The 22198-nt window shown below is 45.1% G+C and overlaps 1 protein-coding gene across 1 annotated transcript in view; it reads right to left on the reverse strand.

Moving 5' to 3' along the window:
- Positions 1–55: 55 nt before the first annotated feature.
- Positions 56–22198, reverse strand: part of Kdm1b (lysine demethylase 1B) — a 40501-nt gene continuing 18358 nt past the window's right edge. The window contains exons 9-21 of the mRNA XM_028763123.1: positions 21566–21750; positions 21052–21228; positions 20517–20591; positions 17365–17502; positions 16318–16489; positions 12839–12966; positions 10923–11054; positions 10483–10557; positions 7394–7510; positions 6468–6593; positions 5591–5707; positions 3905–4057; positions 56–1790 (exon numbers count right to left, since the gene is read on the reverse strand). Of these exons, the coding sequence (XP_028618956.1) occupies positions 1707–1790; positions 3905–4057; positions 5591–5707; positions 6468–6593; positions 7394–7510; positions 10483–10557; positions 10923–11054; positions 12839–12966; positions 16318–16489; positions 17365–17502; positions 20517–20591; positions 21052–21228; positions 21566–21750 (1679 nt within the window). The 3' untranslated portion in view covers positions 56–1706. The remainder of the gene's footprint in view (positions 1791–3904; positions 4058–5590; positions 5708–6467; positions 6594–7393; positions 7511–10482; positions 10558–10922; positions 11055–12838; positions 12967–16317; positions 16490–17364; positions 17503–20516; positions 20592–21051; positions 21229–21565; positions 21751–22198) is intronic.

Consider the following 22198-nt stretch of genomic DNA (forward strand, 5'->3'; position numbering starts at 1 on the left):
ATTAAGGAAATAGGGTAATAAATGCTTATGACCAAAAAGTTTAAAGGACTGGAAATGAGGTTGACACAGTGATGCTATGACCATTTATTAAGGGCATTTGCAAAAATCTACTTATTGAGCAGTTTTACATAACCAATTATTCATGATGTGTGGTTAAATCAAGGTATACTTCTCATTAACAAAAGTCTTAGAGATTGGAAAAAATAACTCAAAGTACCATAGTTTCTTTAGAACAAAATATGAAACTAAGTATGTCACTCAAAATGGGAGAAAATTAAATACTCATACTTGAAGTAGCATAGAAAATACAAGTGCCTAGAAACTAAATAACTTAGATGGACAGAACCATTTAACATTTTGTATTTATCGCTTCATACATGCTAAACATTTTAATCACTTCACTTGAAAGCAGAATACTTCCCTTATCAGTACCAATGAGTCTCAACAACCTGTAAGTACAGTGAATAATGAACTTTTAAATACATGGTCATTGGCTTTGTTTTGTACTTTGACAGGGTAGAGAGTATGTCTAGACTGTCTAACGCACACTGCACTGTACATTGTTGTACAAGATCAGAAATACCTAATATTTCAAAAAGTGGCTGTACAGTCCTTTGTAGCTCCCTTTTAAAAAGCAGACCAATATAATTCAAAGAAGAATTGTTCAAAGACTTTTTAAAACAAAAGTATATTTCTAGTCTATCAACTGAAGTTTCCTGGCAGAATAGGCATCCTAAAGACCCTGAAACCCATGTTTATTAAACAGTCTTTTTAGTGGAAGAGTAAGTTTTGCCATGTTCAGACTTTAACAACATATGGCTTATAATGTGCTATGTACCAAAATGATTGAGATTTTGTGCAGTTTTCCAGTGGACCTGCCTATGGGAAACTTACAACTATGTAAAATATCAGACACTGTAAAAGTCAACTTTAAAAATAAAGAGGGGCTTTCAATTCTGACAAGATTTTTGCTAAATTTCAAGTGTGCTACCCACTCAAAAATGGTTTTGTGGTATGAAAACATCCTGCATCCCTTGAGAAATTACGCACACACATGTAGTCATTGTTAAGGGACTGAGTCTTGTGTTGCTGATGAGTGTGCACAGGTCTAAAATACCAAAATATACCTGAATCCAAGTTTTAAATACCCAATGAAAAGAAATTTATGTAGTATAAAATAGCCTAGAAGCATCATGTCAAAATTCAAATCGCTGTATCAAAAAAGAATTGTAAATTTTAAGGAAAGCCCAAAATTGGAGCTGCATAAAAATATTAAGGCTCATTGGTAAAGGTACTGATAAATTGTCACAGAAAAAAAAGCACATGGCTTTATCTAAGCTTCCTAGTGACTCCTGCTGGATTACTTGGTTTCACATTATATGAAAAGTAATCTGCCAACCAGAATGTCCAATCTGAGGGGAATCCCAACCAGAACCAAGGTCTCAATGATAAACTGTGCCACCTTCTGAAACCCACAGGACTTAGCACTATTTGGACATATGGAAAAAATGCAATTAAACATAAGTGCCTGGAAGGGTTTTGAGGGTCAGTGATTGCAGAAGAGTGAAATGGGTTTACATTTTCCTATCACCACAGAAACATTTCAATTTTACTATACAGAGTCAAGAGTCCCCTCTCTTGCAAAACTAACTTATGTTTCAAATTTCCATTTGGGATACAGAACTTTAGGTCCATACAAGTTCTTTTTAAAAGGCTGCAATCTTGCTTGCTTCTCGAACACCACTCAAATATGCCCCAGTAACAGTTTGTGGGAAATGCCTGTTTGTTGCCTGTGGGAAGGAAAGAAAGAATCTTTCAGATTGTAAAGAATTTAGAAGACATCAAAAAGTTATCCAAAGGTGGACTTTTTCTGGTCCACCTCAAAAGAGATTTGTGCATTCATGACAGTCTTTGAGTCTCTGCTGCTTTTTGTTATGCTTGTTGAATTCCCACCTTTTACAACATGCCAAGAACTGTAGTATTCATAAACACTGTCTAGGACATCGAGAAGGTAAGTAATGGGGAGGAAGTGGATCACACAAGCCTCAGGATGTTTAGAACAGCATGAGAATTAACTACCCAAAGAAATCAAGAAAGGGTTCTAAATCCTATTGGAGCCTAAAACTGCCATTTCTAAAGGCAAGCCAATGGTGTATTGGCCACTATGCCCGACCTGCACAGCTGGTTCTTTAAGATGTATTTTTGTAAAAAGTCACAGACAACAAACCCTAACTTTCTGATAAAACAACTTGTGATCCCAAATTACAATATATATAGTATAACCACAGGTATTAGACTTGAAATACAGATGACCTGACATTGGAAGGGAGGATGGGAGCTAAGGAAAGGCAAACCTATGCTAAGATTCCTCAGAGAATTTCAGCCTTTAGGGCTTGAGTAGAGGAAGCCTAGCGGCAAAGAGCTTGGGTCCAGGTACCAAATGTTGCTACCCCTCTCACTGATAAAGTACTTCAAAAGCACAAAGAACTACACTTGATCCTCAGAACTCATGCAGCTTGGTATAGTGGTACCAACATGCACCCTAGAATATGTTTTCTGCCCAGCTAGCCTAGTCTACTTCGTAAACTCCAGGTATATGAAACCCTTTCTCAAAACAAAAACAAACAACAAAAAAACCTAAGGTGGATAAGCTCCAGGGGACTGGCACTTGAAGTTGAGCTCTAGTACACACCCCTCAAACGTGCCCATCTCCCCAGAAAAAATATCACATGTCATGTGAAATAAAAAGTACTCTTCATAATTATCAATGAGCCTACATCCAGAAATCTTCAGAAGCAAAGCTACTACAAAAAGTAAAGGTTCCCTAACAGTGATGTCCTGCTAGAGCTGTCAAAAGACTTTTCAAGAGTGCTTCAACTGCAAGGAAAACATCTTTCAAAGGCCTGAATAACTAATCAGACAAGGGTGAAGTCAGAATGGGATGGCAAAAACAAAAACCAAGAAAATTCTCATGTCAGAATGGAAAGGTTACAGACAAGAAAAACAGTTGACGGAGGTCAACTAAAGATTTAAGGATAGAGGAAAAAAAATGAAAACGTGATCAGAGGTAAATTACAGAACTGAAAAACTGGTCCACCTGTAATCTCATGTCAGTGAACAGCAGTACAAGGACTCCAGGGTTTCAAATTAATATGGAAGCTAGGAGAGGGAGATCTGAATGAACTGTGCATTAGAGATGACTGAGGGGTAGAGGAGACAGACACCAGCTATGAATAAACATTACATTGTACAGTACAGTCCAAAACATACCAACCAAGTGTTGATTCACACCTGTAATCTCTTTCCAGGGTCTGGAGCAGGATGATTGTTAAAACCAGCCTGGACTACAGAGTGAGAGGGAGCTGATCACAGCACAGATACCAACTAAGAAAAATAGTTGCATTAAAAGAATGGTGCAGAGGGGCTGGAGAGATGGCTCAGAGATTAAGAGCACTGGCTTTCCAGCGGTCCTGAGTTCAGTTCTCAGCAACCACATGGTGGCTGACATCCCTCCTATAGTAACATCTGGTGCCCTCTTCTGGCCTGCGTGTGTACACACAGGCAGAATGCTGTATACTTAATAAATCTTTTTAAAAAAATGGTACAGAGATAAAACAGGCTACACTTTTACAACAAAGCAGGCCGAATCTTATACTAGATCATACAATGTCATATAAATATTGTAATACAGGAAGATAAGTCTACGAGAAAGATCTGTGCATAGGAAACCAGTCAGTTAAAAACTGTTCTAACAAGAATACGAGGCAGGCTTTCAGAATGGAGATGGCTTGTGCCATTTAGTGTCACAATGCCTTTAAGCATACCTGATTTGGGTTTTAAGACAGCTGATACCTTTCTAACTGTAAATAAAAAGGAGAATTGGGCTTGGTGTCAAGACATGTACCTCACCAGCAAAAAAGACAGTTCCTTGTATTTCTTCAGCAATAATGTCATAGGCCTCGCCACTTCCAAAGGTCTTCACAAAACTATACGCCATCTGGATCCATGGCTCGGTGCTCCACCGTGTGACAAAATACTTTGTGGGATCTGGGATCTCCTTATGTGCAAACAAACAAACAATTATTAAAAAGGAACTTGGATAACCCACAACCCATTAGAAACAAGCATCTTGCCCTTGTAGGCCTGTGCTCACTGTGGTAGCATTCCCTGAGCAGCAGTACGTCCCTCCAATGAACTCCTTCCCTTCTCCAGCCACACGTGACCCCTTTTCCTTCTGTTTCACCTGCCAAAGACACGTTCTGTACGATAAATAACTACCAATGTCTGATGGTACCCATGGCCCGGCTCATGTGAAAAGAAGGTAGAGTGTAATCTGGCCCAGTGCAGAAGGAAGGGTGGGATATCACAACACTGCCATTTAGAATTTTCAGAAGTCTTCCACAAGACCACAATAAAAGGATATATTTTAGTCACTAAACTTAATTTTGTCTGTAGGCCTCTGGCAAGTTTTAACATGAGAAATACTTCCCTATAAACAACAGTTCCAAATAACTAAAAATCCAGGTAAAAACCCAAGCTGATGAGACTGCCTAGTTAGATCCTCTTTTATAAAGAGTTGTCCAACAGCTGAGTCTTTCCTGAAATAGACTTAGCTTTCGAGTTATTTTGCTTCTATTTCTACTCTTAGAAAAAAGACAGGTCAAGACTACTTCCAGATCTCCAAAGAATGAAAACTAAGGTACTTTTTTGAGCCCCTTGTAGGAGAGCCTTGTATATGTGGTGCACTAGAAAATTATAAAAAGCATCCCTCTTTATAAGGAATGCTTAGTGACTGCCCAGTGAGAAAGCTCAGCGGGGAAGGGCACTTCTGCCAAAGCCTGACAACCTAAGTGACCTCTGGGACTCAGAGTCAAAGGAAGTTGTCCTCTGACGTGTGTGTGTGTGTGTGTGTGTGTGCGTGTGTGTGTGTGTGTGTGTGTAGATGCATGCATATGCTCATTTATATACATACATGTTTTTTAAAAGAATGTTGTAGTCAAAGCTGTTAAAACAGATTGGAAAACACAGGAATTATTTTTTTTTAATGGCCTTTTACAGTCTTAGGAAAGGAAAATAAGTGTAAATGACTTGAGGAGAGGGAGGAGAATGAGAGGGGAGGGGGAGGAGGAGGAGGAGGAGGAGGAGGAGGAGGAGACAAGGACAGTCGTAGCCCCAAAAAGACCCAAATTCAAGTACTAACCCATCAGAAGGGGACTTGGAGACTTGAGTCTTTAATGGGTAACTGAATTACAATGAAGATGGTAGAGAAGGCCTAATTCAGTGTGACAGCATCTGTCTTTAGAATACAGAAGGAAAAGCATCCGAAGATATCAAGAGCATCTATAACAGTAATCCTAGAGACCAATTCGGCTGACACCTTGAGCTGGCTGAACTAAGTCTCAGCCCCTGTGCTGTGGCAGCCCTGATACTCAGCTGGGTACTCAGTGGAGAAAGGGGAAACTTCCAGGAAAACCGACGTGGCCTCCTGCCTTGACCCCTTTGTGTTCCATAATGCAGATGGCCTCCAGCCCTACCTGCTCAGACCACATTCACAATTGCACTGTCTTGCTTTCAAGGAGGGTTTTCTCACCTGCTCCTTAAACAGCTCCCGAAGGATGCTCATGCACTGCTGCAGCACCTGCTTGTCATCCATGGTCCTGAGGGATGCCACTGCCTCCCCGGTGATCACCGACATCAGTACACTCTGCTGCTTTTGCAAGCACACAGGGAAAAAGCACAGGACACTCTGTCTAAATGCTCAGTTCCAGACAAGGGCCTCATTCGCCTAAGCTGATTTCACTACATTCCATTTTCTTCTATCTCCACTTCTGTCCCCATCAATTCTCCTCATGCACACTATTCACCCTACCATGCACCCTACTGCCCCCTTCTGGAAAGAAGGAAACACCACAAAGTAACGTGTCAAGTCAAGGTTCCCTTGGCTATTTATGAAATTGTGTTTGAGAAGCAACAGAAAGATCGAGAAAAATCTGCAGGAATAACTAAACCTTCCCATAGCTTCCATATGAAACTTCCTTAAGACAGTTCCCCAAAGTGAGGAAGAGTAGAGGCCACGGTCCTCTGTGCCGGCACACAGCTTTCTACGGCCAGGGCTGTCCTCAGCTCCCTCCCCCATCAGTCCTCACCTGAACCTCATGTATCCAGCCTTCTGGCTCAGAAGAGACAACAGTTAACAAGTCTGGTCCACTCTTGCTGACCTTACCTGAGCAATTCACTTTCACCCTGAAATAAGCTTTCCCAAGCATTCAGTCATACCCCAGGGAACAGAACAGTGCTTCTGAGAAAGCCAGGCAAGGACTAGGCCTCCTCCAGAGGAAATGCTCCAGGCAAGGCATCTTCCCTACATACCACGGATCTACACAATCTTCGTTCTTTCCTGAGCATGGCACATAACAACAACCCCTAACCTTCAAGAAGGGAATTCAAACCATACCACATTATTTTACCTGGGGGTCCATGTCATAGAATACAGCGAAGAGCCCTCGTTGGCTGGCACTGGGAGGAACATGGCCAAAAAAGTCAGCCCCTTGAACTTTACTGTCCCAAAATCTATATGGAAACTGCAAGGCAATCTGGAAAGCAAGCAGAGAAATGGCGAAGCACGCCCTGTCAGTCACAGCCCATCTCTAAATGCAACCTAGTGTGTCTACTCAGACAATTCCACTAGGTTCACAACTGTCCATTCTTCCCACCTAGTCCTCTGAGCTTCTTGCTTACCCACAAGCTACATGCCACTCAAGAGGCTTTCCAGTATCTACGGCATTGCTAAAGGAGACCATAAAGCCTGGAGAAGAAAAACACTAGGCTCTGAGACCCAGGGAGAGAGGATGGCCATGGAAGCAGAACAAACCAAGAAGAGTTTTAGCAAAGCCAAACTCGGATAAGCAGACTCATTCTCCTGCTGGGCAGGGTACGATGCCTGATAATCTCAGCACTTGCTAGGTGGAGGCAGGAAAATGAGAACTTCAAGTTTACCCCTAGGCTACACAGTCTGAAAGCAGTTTAGCGCACACGAGAGCCTGACTGAGGTTTAGAGAGAACTGATTAGGAGCTCCTAAAAGGCACAATGAAATTTAGCTGCCACCCCCTCCCTTTTTTTAAAAAATTACATCAGAAAAATTTTAAAATAGGGCTAAATTTTTTGTTACTATCATTTTCCCCATTTTTTAATGGACTGAATTGGATGTTTGACAGCTCCCACATGTATACAGTACACTCTGTTGGATGTTTGACAACTCCCACATGTATACAGTACTCTGTTTTACTCTTGCTCCCTTTTGTTCGCTTAATTGTACAGCAGGCCATTACCCAAACAGACCTATCAGCCAGCGCTGATCCCTAAATTCTGAGGCTAAAGGAAAATTTAGGTCACCTTTTCAATGATGCCTGCACCCAAGCTGTTGATGGCCTTCATCTTCTTCTCTGACAGTGGTGGATTAAACTGGATGGCACCTCTCTGTAGTATGGCCAATGGTACAGTGACTAATACCTGTGGGGAACAATGAACAGGTAACAAACACAACAGTAGAAACTACCCACCCTTCTCAGGGGTTCATACCAGCCCTGAACATCTCTCCCTTCTCTGCTTCCGGTCAGAACACCCGTCAGCATCCCATGTCAACACAGGTTGTTCAATGTACAAGAGTGCCTGGGTAATCGGATGTAGGATCTACACAGGAACACAATACAGATCCTTCCTGGTGGCTAACGAGAGTGCTAGGTCAGGAGGGTAGCAGACGTTAGCCCTGAAAAGCAGTGCTACTATGGAAATGCCCAGCCAAGCATGGTGGTAAACACTTGTGATCCCAGCACTGCAGAGATGGAGACAAGATGACCCTGCCAGACTGGACTACATAACAAATTCCAGGTCAACTAGATAGACAGTGAGAGCTTGTCCACAAAAAATGAAGACAGACAGGGAGGGAGGGCTCGACATCAGCAGCTTGTTCTGTCCCTCTCAATACCATCCCTGTCGACAGCCTGCCCTTACTGATCTCAGACTCGGAGTAATACTTAAAACTAGGAGGCAATGCTATGCTCCATAACTGATAAAGCACATCACAAGCTATTAGGGTTATAACTGCAAGACCACATGAGAACCTGAAAGTACTTTACTACAGGGGTTTCGAGAGGTTCTAAAAGACAAGCTGAACTCTTTAAGACTCGGCTGGGTATGGCAGCACAGGCCTATAATACTAGCACTTAGATGTCTCACCTTACTGTTCAGAAAGTTCTAGTTCCAGAATCACGGCTCAATCAAGAAGTTATTACTACTGCTACTACTAGCACCAGAAGCACCCCACATATAGAAAGACTTGCACCAGCAGAACAGGCGACTCCGGCCTCCTCGCCTGTTGGTTCCCTAGGATCTCTGCTATCCCTGTTGCAGAAGAAGCAGGGGCCTTGACCACTGTGTTGTCAGCAGAGGCTGCAGCTGTGAGGCAAAGCCAGGTGGGCCACACTTCCCAAATGTGTATACATCTGGTCAGATCTCACTCACAGGGAAAACCATAGTGGCAAGGGAGCTCTGTGGGGGCAGGGAAGGAGGACTGTCCCTTTCAGGACCAGATGACTCAGAATGCAGGTGGAATGCAACTCAACTCTAAAACGTCCTACCTACTCTCACCTTCAAGTACTTCATATGTTCGGTTTAACCACCAATTCCAGAAGCAAAGCAAGCCCAGAGTTCTGCGGGGAATTCTGTCACTGCTTTCTGGTGTCTTAAAGCATGCTCTCACCTAAAGTTTACAATTGTTCATGTGGTAGCATCCACGTGACCAAGCCCATCATTAACAACAGCTGACCCAACTCCAGAGAAAGAAGTTAAACCTACAAGTCCTCCTAACACAGTATAAGCTCTTGAGTAAGCCACTAGTCCCATGGTAGAAACACACCCTGGATGACAATGAGGCGCAATCTCTGCAGGAGCAGCCTAGAGCAAGTTACAGTCTGTCACAGGTTTCTGCCTCCACAGCTGGGTTGGGAAGCTATCAATCACATCTTCGAGAAGACATCCACCACAACTGTGATGAGTGCTAGCCACATGATGAAAAGATGTGGTTAGTCTGCAGCTCTGCCGGGTCACCAGGAAGGCCTGATACAAAGGCTCGGGGTGCCATGTGTCTAGCCAACATAACAGAGAGCGACCTGGGCAGGGGAATACAAGTAGCATTTTAACCTAGACCCCAAGATGTAGGAAGACAGATTTCCCTCAGTCGAACAGCCAGCTGAGTCGTAATTTTAAAAGGTGGTACTTTGAATGCTAACCTTAAGAAGAGCCTTATAGCTAGGTGGTGGTGGCGCACGTCTTTAATCCCAGCACTTGGGAGGCAGAGGCAGGTGGATTTTTGAGTTTGAGGCCAGCCTGGTCTACAGAGTGAGTTCCAGGACACCCAAGGCTACACAGAGAAACCCTGTCTCGAAAAACCAAAGAAGAGCCTTATAGTAGAAGCTTACAGACGGTGACATCACCGCCCAGCTCAAGCCTTATAGTAGAAGCTTACAGACGGTGACATCACCGCCCAGCTGCACAGAGAATCATGAGAAGCTTCAAAAACACCCGGAAACATTCAACGAGAATGCAGGGTGCTGGGACCACTGCAAGGTCTCCCAGCCAGCTGATGACAACCCCATGATCTCTAGGCCCTGCCCTCCCCCATGTGGCATGCAATCTTTTGTTTCTGTATGAATATTCAGGACTGTGAAAAGTTGTCAGACAGCAAGGAGAAAAAAGCAAAGCAGTGTACCAGCAGGTGGCAGGGTCCATCAGAGAGATCTCTTTATCATCACCTGAACTCCAGAAATAACCAAGCCTGAATTCAGGGTTGATAAAATCTCTCTGCCCCCAAGTAGCTGTCTTTATATTCCAGTATAGGCTTCATACTGTGATTTCAGGAACTAGACTCGGCACCTTGCACCATCCACCTAATAGCTGGTTATCAAAAGTCCATGTCACATCAAAGTAAGCTATGTGAAAGTGATTTCAAGATGAAATTTGAATTTGAAAAAGGTTCCATGGTTAAAAAAAAAAAAGTACAGACTTGAAGTAACAGGTCTCTTTAAAACACAACCCCACCACACCCCTTCAGCCCAGAGAGGGCTGTGCTCTAACACCTGCCAAACCCATTGAGCAAGGCACTTGGGGGAAGAAATGAGGAGAGCACCTGGGTCTCCACAGTCAAGCTCCATCTCCAGCCCTGGGAATGTTCTTATTCAATTATCAGGACCCATGTACCACAGGACCCACTTCAAGGAACACAGAATTTCATCTGCCACATGCTTAGATGGCGAATGACGACTTCAGATTTACGAGCTACACACAACTACTGGGTAGACCTACTTCACTAGACACCAACAAGCCCCTAGGCAGATGGCCAAGGGCAAAGCTTGATGGGAAAGACCGTTTGCATGCCCACAGGCCCTTGGCAGTGCAGTGCTCCAACAAAGGATCCCAGCACCTACCTTTTGTGCAGAATGTCCTATACCATCTGTTGTGGTAACTTGCACTTCATCTCCTGTATAATCTATACTTTGCACCTGTTCGAGAAGAACATTTTGAAACAACATGAGAGTTCGAACCTTCCCAACTCCCATGGCATGTATAGTGCTGAGGTGCTGAGGACCAGAGTGCTGGACATATAGTACTCTCATGTGGTTACAGCTGACTCAAAGCTTATCGACCTGTCAGGATAATGGAGCATCCTTTATTATAGCACAGAGACAGACAAATCATCTGTACTATCTTAAGATGCCATAAGCCCACTGGGATGAAGAACTGAACTATCAGATTAGGATTAGAGAGGTCAGTGTATTATTAGCCAACTGTACCCAGGCTACTCTGGGTATCCAAAACCTCACACCCCCCCCAAACAAACCGGAGTCTCCTCTCCACCCACACTCACTGGAGACTGGAGTCGAATGTCTAGGCCTTCAGCCAGTTTCTCAATGATAGTGGAGTAGCCTGGAGTCAGAAGAGTATGGTCACCAGCAAACTGGGCAAAGAATTCATTGTGATCCCAGGAGCGAGCCGACACCTGGGAAACAACACAAGGCCTTAGGAAGCCATAATGTAAACCCTAAAGCTGCCCCTGAGGACATCGAAAGAAGCTTCAGGTGGGAGAAGGCACCCAAGGTATCAGTCACCAAGGAAGCCCAGTGGACACCACTGTCTGGGAAAGGCAAACTATGCAACACCCAGAGGGTCTAGACAGACATGGCGGCTCATGGCCTCTAGAATTCAACACCTGGAAAACTGAGGCATTGCCCTAAATTCCAGGCAAGAGTAGGCTACACAGTAAGACTATTTCAAAATAAATAAAAGTGGATAGCACGTGAGGAACAGTATCTTGAGACTGTCCTCTGTCTTACACATACACATGTACACCTACACACATGACAAGTGGGAGAGGAAGGGTTAAACAATTTGAGCATAGGTGCCATGCCTTGATTTTTTTTTAAAAAGTTCATTTTATGCATCAGCGACTGTGAGAAAGGCAAATTTTATAGAGACCAAACGGCATTTGCTCAGCTCCACAGGAAAACACACCAACTTTTTCTCTTCAACAACGGCAAGAGGTCCGTAGAGGCCAAGGCCCAGCACATCTGGGGAAAAGGGTTCCACTCACATTGTAGTGCAGAGCAGCAGTGAGGCAGGGCTGCCCACATCCATACAGCAGCTAAGCTGGGTAGTAGGGTACCGGACTCACAGCTGCTTAAATGAGCTGGAGAGGCTTGAAATTTAACTCTACAAGACAGACAGAACTGCAAGGCCACGTTATTTTGGTTCCCGGGAGCAGTGTTTTTAGCAACATGGCTCCACGAAAATGACTCCCAGGGCCACCACACAGGACAAGGATGGGGCTGAGGAGGGACCAGCTCAGGAAGAGACTATTGGCTCCCTTCTCTGATCCAGCCCAGCGGCTCTCTCTTCCTGATCTAGGACTGAGCATCTTCACAGGCAGTGTGGTGGTACATGTCTGTAATCCCATCACCTGGGAGGCCAGGGCCAGCTTGGGCTACAGAGCAAGTGCTTAGCTTTAAAAACAAATTAAAAGCCACCAGCCAAGCGTGGTGTGTACCTGTAACCCCAGCGACATGGGAGGTGGTGGCAGGAGGAGCTGGAGCCACATGCCAAGTTCAAGGTCAGCCTGGGCTACAGGAACAGGGTCAGGAAGATGGCTCTGTGGGTGGAAGTGCTTGCTGCATAAGGCATGACCTAGATTTGATCATCAGAGCTTACAGTGAAAGCTGAGAATCAGCTCTGGAAAGCTGCCTGTTAACCAATACATGTATGTGGTGGCACTCGAGCAAGAAACAAAGACACGAGAGAGACCTGGAATAGTAATAATACTAATAAACAACTATGGAATTAATGATACTGTGAAACCATGGCTATCAAAGTTCTGGGCAACAGAACCTTTCTTCCTTGGTCCCAAACAGCCTAAGTTCCATATTTATACATACAATATCTACACAGTTATAAGCATTCTTTTGTGTGTGCACAGATGTGGTGGTCAGGATTAGACACTGGGTACCTCCACTTGTCTCCCTGTCTTAGTTTTGAGACAAGGTCTCTCCCTGAACCTAAGAGCTCCCCAGCTGGCCAGGTTGGCTGAGCAGTACCCTCGAAGACCCTCCTGTCTCTGCCTTCTCAGCACTGAGAGCAAAAGCACACGCCGCCATGTCTCACTCTCTCGTGGACGCTGGGGATCTGAACTCAGGTCCTCGTGCTTGTGCATCAGGACTTTCCGGAATGAGCCTGCTCCCCGGCTGCATGCCAGAGTTATGGTACGGGCCACTTGACGACCCGCTGGCTCACCTGGTGCAGGCTGCTGCCACAAGCATACTCCAGGTTACTCAGGTGGAACTGCAGCACCTGTCCCTCCAGCTCGCTGAACTGGATGCCAGACTCCTTCACAAAAGCTCGGTAGATCTCCTCTATCTTGTCTGTGGTAGGAACAGATCAGAGCAGAAAGATCAGCGGAGAAGAAAACTCCTGTCCAATTCTTGATCCTGCTTTCCCCAACAGAGCCCCAAACTTCCAGTCTCAAGCAAACTGAGGAATAAGTAATACATAACTCCTGACGGGGCCGGGGAGCCCTCAGCATGTGAACATAGTTATAAGCATGGAAAAAGCTACAGAGGAAGCTAGACCTTAAGTCATGTTGAGTTCCTGCTTAGCTAGAAACTGTTTCCCCTCTGTTCAGGAAGTGGAAAAGTCTCTTTACACTAGCATATACAGGACTGCCATTCCCTGTCTGCTCACTGCTATGGCCTGCAAGTTCCTACACCACCTTCCTGCAACTACATAAGTCTTAGGCTGCATTCTTTTCCGTGGACTTCCGCTGGGTCGGCCATCTTCCTCAATACCAGGAGTGGATTCCTGTTGCAACAGACAACTACATTCTAAAAGCTGAGCTGGTGGGTACCTGGTGGCCTCCCCTGAGGAGCAAGTATGACCTGCCCATTCTGAGGCTTGGCCACACAGCTTGTGATCCTTTCAGGGTAAATTCTATCCCTACTGTACTTGCTTCTCCAACTGTTGAGTTTTAAGTACACCCTCCAGTGCCTGGCCCTCCGTACCTTAAAATCTAGCGTTAGCCGGCTGCTGCCTCAGCCTCCCAAGGGCTGGATTACAGGTGCGTGCCTCCGTTCTGGCTCAGCTTTCAGCCTTCTGCTTGTTTTACAGACCGTGTGATCTTTCCCACTCTCAACCTCAGCACTTACCTATCCCATTACTACAGAACTCCTCAAACACTCTTCCGATTGTCTTAACTAGACAGTAACGAGGCAGGGTGCACATTAGGTGTCCGAGGGCTCTGGCTTATGCCTAATTCTAAGCATCTTAGGAGAGGTGGCTCCTGTTCAGTGACAACAATCACCCACAGACATCACATTCCGAGGCTTCTATGGAGTGCTGTGCATCTGTCTGACTAGAATCACCACTGAGCATCTGATCTGTTAGTTTGTTTTCAGAGCTGAAAAACGGACTGTGCCTTGAAGCAGGGCAGACAAGTAATCTCCTAAGCTTCAGCCTGAGGTCTGGGTTTCTGAGACAAGGTACATACGTATTAATACTGTGTAGCTTGTGGGGATATCAAGGGAGGATGGGGCTGGAACTCCACACCCCAACTCAGCCTCCTCAATACCTTTAAGATCAGCTCAACTTTTGTTTCTTTGCCAACTCCAAATTCTCACTAAAATGTCCTCATTCTTACACTACTTGGTAATACTGAGGGACCCAGGGACCCTGGGTTTGCACCGGGTTTCTGCCCTGGAGTCTTGAGCTCTCTGTAGCAGCCCATTCCTGCTGATAGCAGCTCTACATTCGTGTCACAGTGTGCAAAGGAGAGACTCACCATTGTTACAGCCCAGCTGGAAATGAAGCATAGGCAGACTAAGAGGAGCTTGAACCTAATTTCTGTGTAAGTAATATTAAAACTTTACTGTGTATTCCTTCTGAAATGACCTCTAGCCCCCAAGGCATTCATTCACACACTCAGACAGACAGACAGACACACACACACACTTACTGCATGTACTGAGACTGGACACAACTGACACGCTGATAGGTAGAATACAACCTTATACAGATATTTTTATACATTAGCAAAACTTTTAAAATAAATTAAGCTTAAACCATTAGTTATAAATTATTCTTGGGCCACCTTTAACTTTTTAAAAGCAAGGCCAAGAGAAAACGCTGCATCAGCAAGTGAGTAGCTAAGAAAGAAACAAACAGAACCCAGCTAGTGTCTATCATATAGGTATAAAACACTGAGAAGAGAGCTGGGGGTGACGACACTCACCTCAAATCCCAGCACTCTGGAGGCTGAGGCAGGAGAATTCCAAGTTCAAGGCTAGCCTGGACTACATAGCGAGTCTCTGTCTCAAAAGAAAAAAAGCAAAATTTGGAGAATTCTCAAGTCAGCCTAACAATTTGAATTCCAAGAGGTTGATCAATTGGTCTCGACACTACACATTTCAGTGGCCCTGCTGCCTGGAGAGGACTTCCGGGAATTCTGTCACGGTTTGTCTGCCAATACTTCCAAGGATAATCTGACTGTGGGTCAGGTCTCTTGGAGGTGTCAGAGAAGGAAGGAACACGCCTGAGTGCACATGAATTTTAACTGTCAACTGACACTAAGTCGCATTTCCTGGGACTGAATGTGACTCAGTCAGATTACATCTATCAGGATGCTCTGTGAGGAATGCTTCAGTTGCCTTGATGTGGGAAGACAAAGCCTGAGAGTGGGCAACGCCATCGAGGGGCTGTGGTCCCGGAGTGTTATTAAGGTAAGGAAAGCAAGGAGAGCAGCCGGCACGAGAGCCTTCAGTTTTTCCTCCAAGCACCTGACCGTGGATGTGATGGGACTTCCTTGCTGCGATGGACTGAACCTAAGCTAAGTCAGCCCTTTCCTTCCTATGCTGCTTTTCTCAAAGTATACCATAGCAACAGCAATGAAGCTTCAAACACCCACTACTGAAATGGAGTACATTATCAACTGAAGAACTGAGGCCACGCTTGTCAAAATACATGGGTAAAGAAATTAACATGTTCAAGTTCAAACATTCACACTTCAAAAAAAAAAAATACCATGCCTCCAAGAACTACGAATGAAAAATGCGGATCACGAGATTTCAGGTTACATACACAGAAAGGTAAGAGGCAGTACAGAGTCCCAGCCGGTACCTTCATGGAGACAGGTCATCATAAGAAGTTAAGTGCTTGAGAGCTGTGAGTACTATTGCCCATTCAAGTACCACAGCTGACGTTCTGATTTTATATACTTATTTTTAATATACATTAAGTACTTTTAAAAAATACACTTTAAAAAACCCTCAAAAACCTTAAATCTATTACAACTGAAGCCAAAGAAAGGAAAGAAATCCTGATATTCAGAGACCTTCAGAAAGTATATATAGGCTAACAACCATAGTCAAGGAGGGCTTACCACACCAGAGGTTTCCATAAAAGTAAGTTTCTCTGGGAGATTGAAAAGTAAATGTTCAGATAATTTAGTTGAACAATATACCAAAGCAGCGTGCGTGCGTGTGTGTGTGTGTGTGTGTGTGTATGTGTGTATGTGTGTATGTGTGTGTGTGTGTGTGTGTGTGTCTACGCATGCGCCCCAGCTAGTGCACATATAAGCATGCACACGCCAGCAGCAATGGACCCCGGGAAGGTACTGCCCACCTCTGAGAGAATCTGCAGAGTTCAGCCAGCGTGAGGCATGGAAGGACCGGCCTTCCTGCACACACTGTGAGGAAAGCATCACACCGCCGTACTCCCCATACCTCCTAAAGGGACATCTTGGAGCAGAGTCTTATCCTTCCTCCACTCAGAGACAATATCCAAGAGGGCATTAAAATGAAAATCCATGCGCTTGTCAATAGTGGGGTCGGTTATCCGTCCACCTTCCTGAATTAAGTCACATCTCTCTCCCAACTTACGCATGCTGATGCCAAGCTTCAAAATAACAAGAAGAACAGGGTGAAACGTCTCTCCTAGAAAAACATACCTACGACGTCTAAGCTGAAGTTAGCGCTCTCGCGAGGACTCTAGTGACTCAAGACCAAGGCTTGGTTTGCCTGCTGGGGGGTGACAGCCAAGCGAAGCGGTAGAAAATAGATAAGGTGACAACAGCTTCCAGCCAATACACTCTAAGTTTTCAGCTCGTGCTTCTGGTGCTGTGGGCTGCTTGTCCTTATTGAACATTCTGTCTCTACTTCAGATCTTCATGCAAATAAACACACACGCTCAGAGAAGCCGAATCCTTTCAGGGGGAAAACAATCACCTTTGACCTACCAGGTTGTCAAGGTAACAGACAGGATGCTAGGTGACTGACTTTCAGAGGAATGCCATACTTTAAAAGTAATACTTATGCCCAAATGTCACGTGTGCATTATCTTGTGTAGTACTTTGGGGCATACCTACACTAAGGAAATTACTAGTTTGAAAGATAAACTTACCTAAGGATCCTACATCTTCTCCCGCTACATCTAGCAACCCTGGGCTTATGAACCAACTAAGTATCCTGCAAATGACCCACAAATAAAAATGAAAGATCTTGGGGAGGTCTTTTAAATGCCTAATGAGAAAGGCATACTTCTGACCATTCTTATTTACTTTGCAAGAGGATATGAAGCTATGTTTCCTGGCCACGCTGGAAGCATGATATGCCCTACCCCACCTCCAGCACTGAGGGTAGAACTCAGGACCTCTCACATGCTGGGCAGGTGCTTTACCACAGGGCCACACCCCCAGCTTCATAGTAATACTCTATGCGAACAGAGACAAGTTTCATTTTCCTTGTCTAGATCCAAGTTTTCAAGACACTCACTTGCTCACACATTAGGGCTACTGGGTTATTAATACAGCCATTGACAATCTGAGGTCCTCGTCCTACTACCACGCCTTTAAAGGACTTGTCATCCCATACTCGGCCTCCAATTCGGTCTTTGGCTTCCAGGACAGTCACCTAAAAAGGTAATTGGGGAATGTAAACAGATCATCATACCAGATGCAGAATTACAAACAAGGTAGAATGGCAGTGCTAATCAGCTCCTTGCTTAGACACTACAGAACCAACTCTAAGTATGGAGCAGCCCAGGTAGACACTTGAGCTAGCCTGGGCTCTAGCAACAAGCAGGTGGGTGGTCTGCAGGATGGATACTGTCCACCACTTCTCTCAAATCAGATAAGATTCAGCGAATGGCCAGACTGCAGGCTCATGCTTGTGATATCCTGAGACTCTGGGGGTTGAAGCAGGAGGATTGCCATGAGTTTGAAGCTACCATGGACTACACAGAGAGTTCTAGGCCAGCCTGGACTAGAAAGTGAGACTCAGGTCCTATCTCAAATAGATAATAGAAAAAAATATTTGATGAATGAGTGCAATCATCACTGAAAACATTAAACACCGTGACCACTGGGAACCAAACCCAGGTCCTCCAGAGGAGCATGGAGCCAACTCCTCAGCCCCTGCACAAGTTGTTTGTGTAAAAGTGGGTATACGCATGTGTATGTGTATGTAGGTATACTTGACCTTATTCTTTGAGGTAGGTTATTTCTCACTGACCCTGGAGCTCTCCCTTTCACCTAAACTAGCTGGCCAGCAATCTCCTAGGGCTACCTGTTTCTACTCTCCCAGCATGCTGGGATTACAGACACACACTGCCACATCTAGCTTTTATGTGAGTGCAGGAAATCTGAACTCAAGTCTTCATGGTTGCATATTAAACAATTTATACATGAAGCCCTTTCTCAGGATCCTAGAAATCACATTAAAACCCAATGTAACTCATGAATGACGGCATATGCTTGTAAACCTAGCACTCAGGAGATTGAGGCAAACAGATCAAATGTGAGGCCAGGCCATTTTGGATTACATGGGAATTCCATCTCAAACAAATCAAACAAGAACTATGTTCTAGAGCTGAAATCTCCATGAAATAGCTATCGCTAGGACCTTTTCAAGTATATAAGTATGGCCTTAAGAAAGCTGGCTGAATCCAGTGAGTGACACCCCCACCTCCAAGTTTCTAATGCCAGTGAGTGCTCCTTACTTCAGTGGTGGTCGTTGGCTCTGGATCCCCAGGGACACACCCCGACCGTTCTCTCCCCGGTAACTGCTGTTCAGTTTCCTCAGAGAGCTCTGCTGTCTAACCCTTAAATGGGGATGAACGGTCTCCTAGGCTAGCTTGCTCATGTGAGTGTAACGAGTCCTCCGGGCACTCTCCAGACATGACTACAGAGGTACAGCTTGGGGCTCCGCCTCGCCACCCATGTTCTCTGGATTTAACAGTGAGCCACTTGTTGCTATGGGCTGAGCATCAAAGGCAGCCTCCTCAGACTTGGAATATTAGTAGTCTTCCCTGTAATATAATCTTTAAGTTTCCCAAGCAAAAAGCACATGAGAGACACTGGGCCTAACATCTAATGCTGAAATAACATAAACACTTTCTGTAGCTGACATGAGACGTTCCCTACCACAAAGTCTTCCACTAACCCAATCGACTTTCCTGCTTTGCCAGGAATATAATGGGATCCACAACTCGAGTCTTCTATCTACCCAGAAGAAAAAATCTTTTAGGCATAGCTATTGAACACTTCTAACAACCTGAAACATGACTTCGAATCCTTACCGCCAAGAAGGTACTGCTTAAACTCCTTAGGCCAGACAGGGAAAAGTGAAAGGACTGAGCCTTAAGTTATATTTAACCTGCCTCTGCCAGCATTCGGAAGGCAGAGGGGCAGAGAGAGAGAGAGGCAGAGAGAGAGAGAGGAAGAGAGAGAGAGGCAGAGAGAGGCAGAGGCAGGTGGATCTCTGAGTTTGAAGCCAGCCTGGTCTAAAAAGGGAGTCCTAGAACAGCCAAGGATTCAGAGAGACACCCTGACTTAAAAAATAAAACCAAAGCCCAACCAAACAAAAAAACCAAAACTATATTTAACTTTGCCTTCAATGAAAAGCAAAATCCTTACAAAGTTTTAAACAGAAGAAATGGATCCAACTTAGCAAACCAGAGAAAGCTAGGGGGAAAGTTCCTGATTTGATAAAAATTAGATACCAACTTCTGAGATGGCGTCTCATATATGGTCCTGACTGACCTAAAACCAAGCTGACCTACAACTCAAGACCTGCATGCCTCTGTGTCTCTGGTGTTGACACTAAGGTGTGCACCACCACATCTGGTGAACCACTCTCCCCACCCGTGGGCAGTCTCTAACCCGGCTAGCTGTGAGCCAGGCATTTCCCAGCAACTGGCATGTTGTTCTGTCTTCCTTAGGAGAAGCTGGATTCCTTACACATCCCCAGTGCTAAGGAAGCCAGAATTCTAGCTCAGCCCAGAGACTGTTCAATCCACCCTGCTTTCAGAAGCCGTGGCTTTTGTTTTGCAGAGTAAGATTCCAAGAGTGACTGGTTGGCATAAGGGAATCTGATGGCCAGTGCAGAGTGCCCGCCTAGCATTAACAGAAGCTCAGGTTTCCAATCCTCAGTACTAGGAGTTTAAAGGGGGGAAAGCACTCTGGGTATTTCAAAAACTTCCCCAAGAGACAGTGAATCTCTGTGCTTTCATTTGCTGCTGTAAACTATCCCATCCCCTCCACTGGTTAAGGATAACCTGCCAAGAACTTCTGTGGATTCAGGTTAGAATATCAGAGTTCCTCTCTCTAGAAAGTCTACTGCCCAAAGTGCTACCTGCTTTGACTGACTCACTGCCAATGCCAAAGCTTCTCTAAAATCTACTGTAAAACAATGGGGGCTGGTGAGTGTCACAAGTCTTTTAACTGACAGCACTTGAAAGACAGAAGAATGTGACTTCAGTGCGTTCTTGACTAGCCTGGACTATGTACTAAGACCTTGTTTCAAAAGAACACCAGTGTGTGTATTATTCTTCACTAAACTTAGGAACTAAGTCTTAGAAAATTTGGAACAAAGGAACGGTGAACCATCTGTCCCCACTCCCCACCCCCCCCCCCCCAGAGTCTCACCTTCATCCCAAAGTTATGTAGTTGCCTAGCAGCTGCTAAGCCTGCTGGACCAGCCCCAACAACCAGAACAGATTTCTTCAAAAAGAAACAAAATACCAGTTAGAAGAATGTGACGAAATGCTGTTACAGTTCCTCTGGAAGGTTCTAACACCCAAGCACTGTTAGTTTAGCTGTATTTCTCTGGTGTCACTGGGATTTGTTTTCCCACAGTATGTGATGGTACCCGTCTTAAGTAACCTCATTTTTCTGTCACCCTGAAGAAATGGTGCTCCTAAATCTCCTCCTGGGAGGAAGTCATCACAGGTCTTGCTTATACCTAATGGTTTATGTGGTTTCTGGTACCATTATAGCAACACACTGGTCTCCTATCACAACCCAACGCAGAGCCACTGCACAGCCAGTGGCTTACAGTATTAAAGTGTTTAGGGAGAAGATGGTGGCCGGCTTCCCTATTGCACAGCCAGTGGCTTACATTATGGTAGTGTTTAGGGAGAAGATGCTGGCCGGCTCCCCTACTGCACAGCCAGTGGCTTACATTATGGTAGTGTTTAGGGAGAAGATGCTGGCCGGCTCCCACGGTGAGAACTCCCGTGTTGATGAGGCCCTTCCTTGTCATGAAGTAAAGAATCCTCTCCACTTCCTGAACGCATCGGATGCGTACAAGGCCCCGGACGATGACTTGGGGAATGCACTTCTGAGGGGTAAGAGCTTCCTGTGTTGACAACAAAACCGAAACCAACAGCAACAAAGTAAGTAACCCAAGTAAAAACAACAACAAAAACTAAACAAACAACTAGGGCAGAGACATGTGACTTGAGTGCGTTCTTGCTCGACTAAGTAATGACACTCTTTATTTTTACATTTTGTTGTTACTGGGTCTCACTTTGTAGCTCTAGCTGGCCTGGAACTCATTATGCAGACCAAGCTAGCCTTGAAGCCACCAGGCTCTGGCCTCTGCCTCACGAGTGCTGGGATTAAAGGTGCGCAAACTAGTTTGCTAGGTAGTCAGCGGCGCCCCTCTCTGCTGCTTACGGCAGGCTCTTACTTACTTTGCAGTTGGTGTACCACAGAGCGAGGATGAGGTTTCTCAGAGCCAGGTACATGGTGGGGTCTCGAGAATACTCTGGAAACTCATAGAGCTCATCTAGCTCCATCACATCCGGCCTCACACACAGAGCTTTGCCACACTCGTTGGGCTGGTAGAACGGCTGGAAGTACCGGTTCATGCCTAGAACTGACAGGAGACAGGCAGGCGGCTCTGCAAGCTGGGACTTTCAGATTCATAAGAAACACATGCGCACGCGCGCGCGCGCACACACACACACACACACACACACACACACACACACACACACACAGGACACTGGTAAGATGGCTCAATGAGTAAAGATTATTGCCACCAAGCCTGATGACCTCAGTTCAATCTCTAGCACCACATGGAAGGAGAGAACCAACCTTCCTAAAGCTGTCCTCTGACCTCTCATATGTGCGGCAGCACACACACACGTACAGATGCGTAAGTGTAATTTTAAGAATTAAAAAGAAAAAAAAATCACCCTTTGGCACTTTCTGATTACAAACTGAAACAGTCTCAAAGCTCCATGTCTCATGTTGTGCTACATCCCAGGACTCAGCCTATAGTAACCTTCTAGACACTAGTGCTACATCCCAGGACTCAGCCT

Source organism: Grammomys surdaster, unplaced genomic scaffold, assembly GCF_004785775.1.
Source record: "Grammomys surdaster isolate TR1022 unplaced genomic scaffold, NIH_TR_1.0 137, whole genome shotgun sequence".
NCBI classification, from domain to species: domain Eukaryota; kingdom Metazoa; phylum Chordata; class Mammalia; order Rodentia; family Muridae; genus Grammomys; species Grammomys surdaster.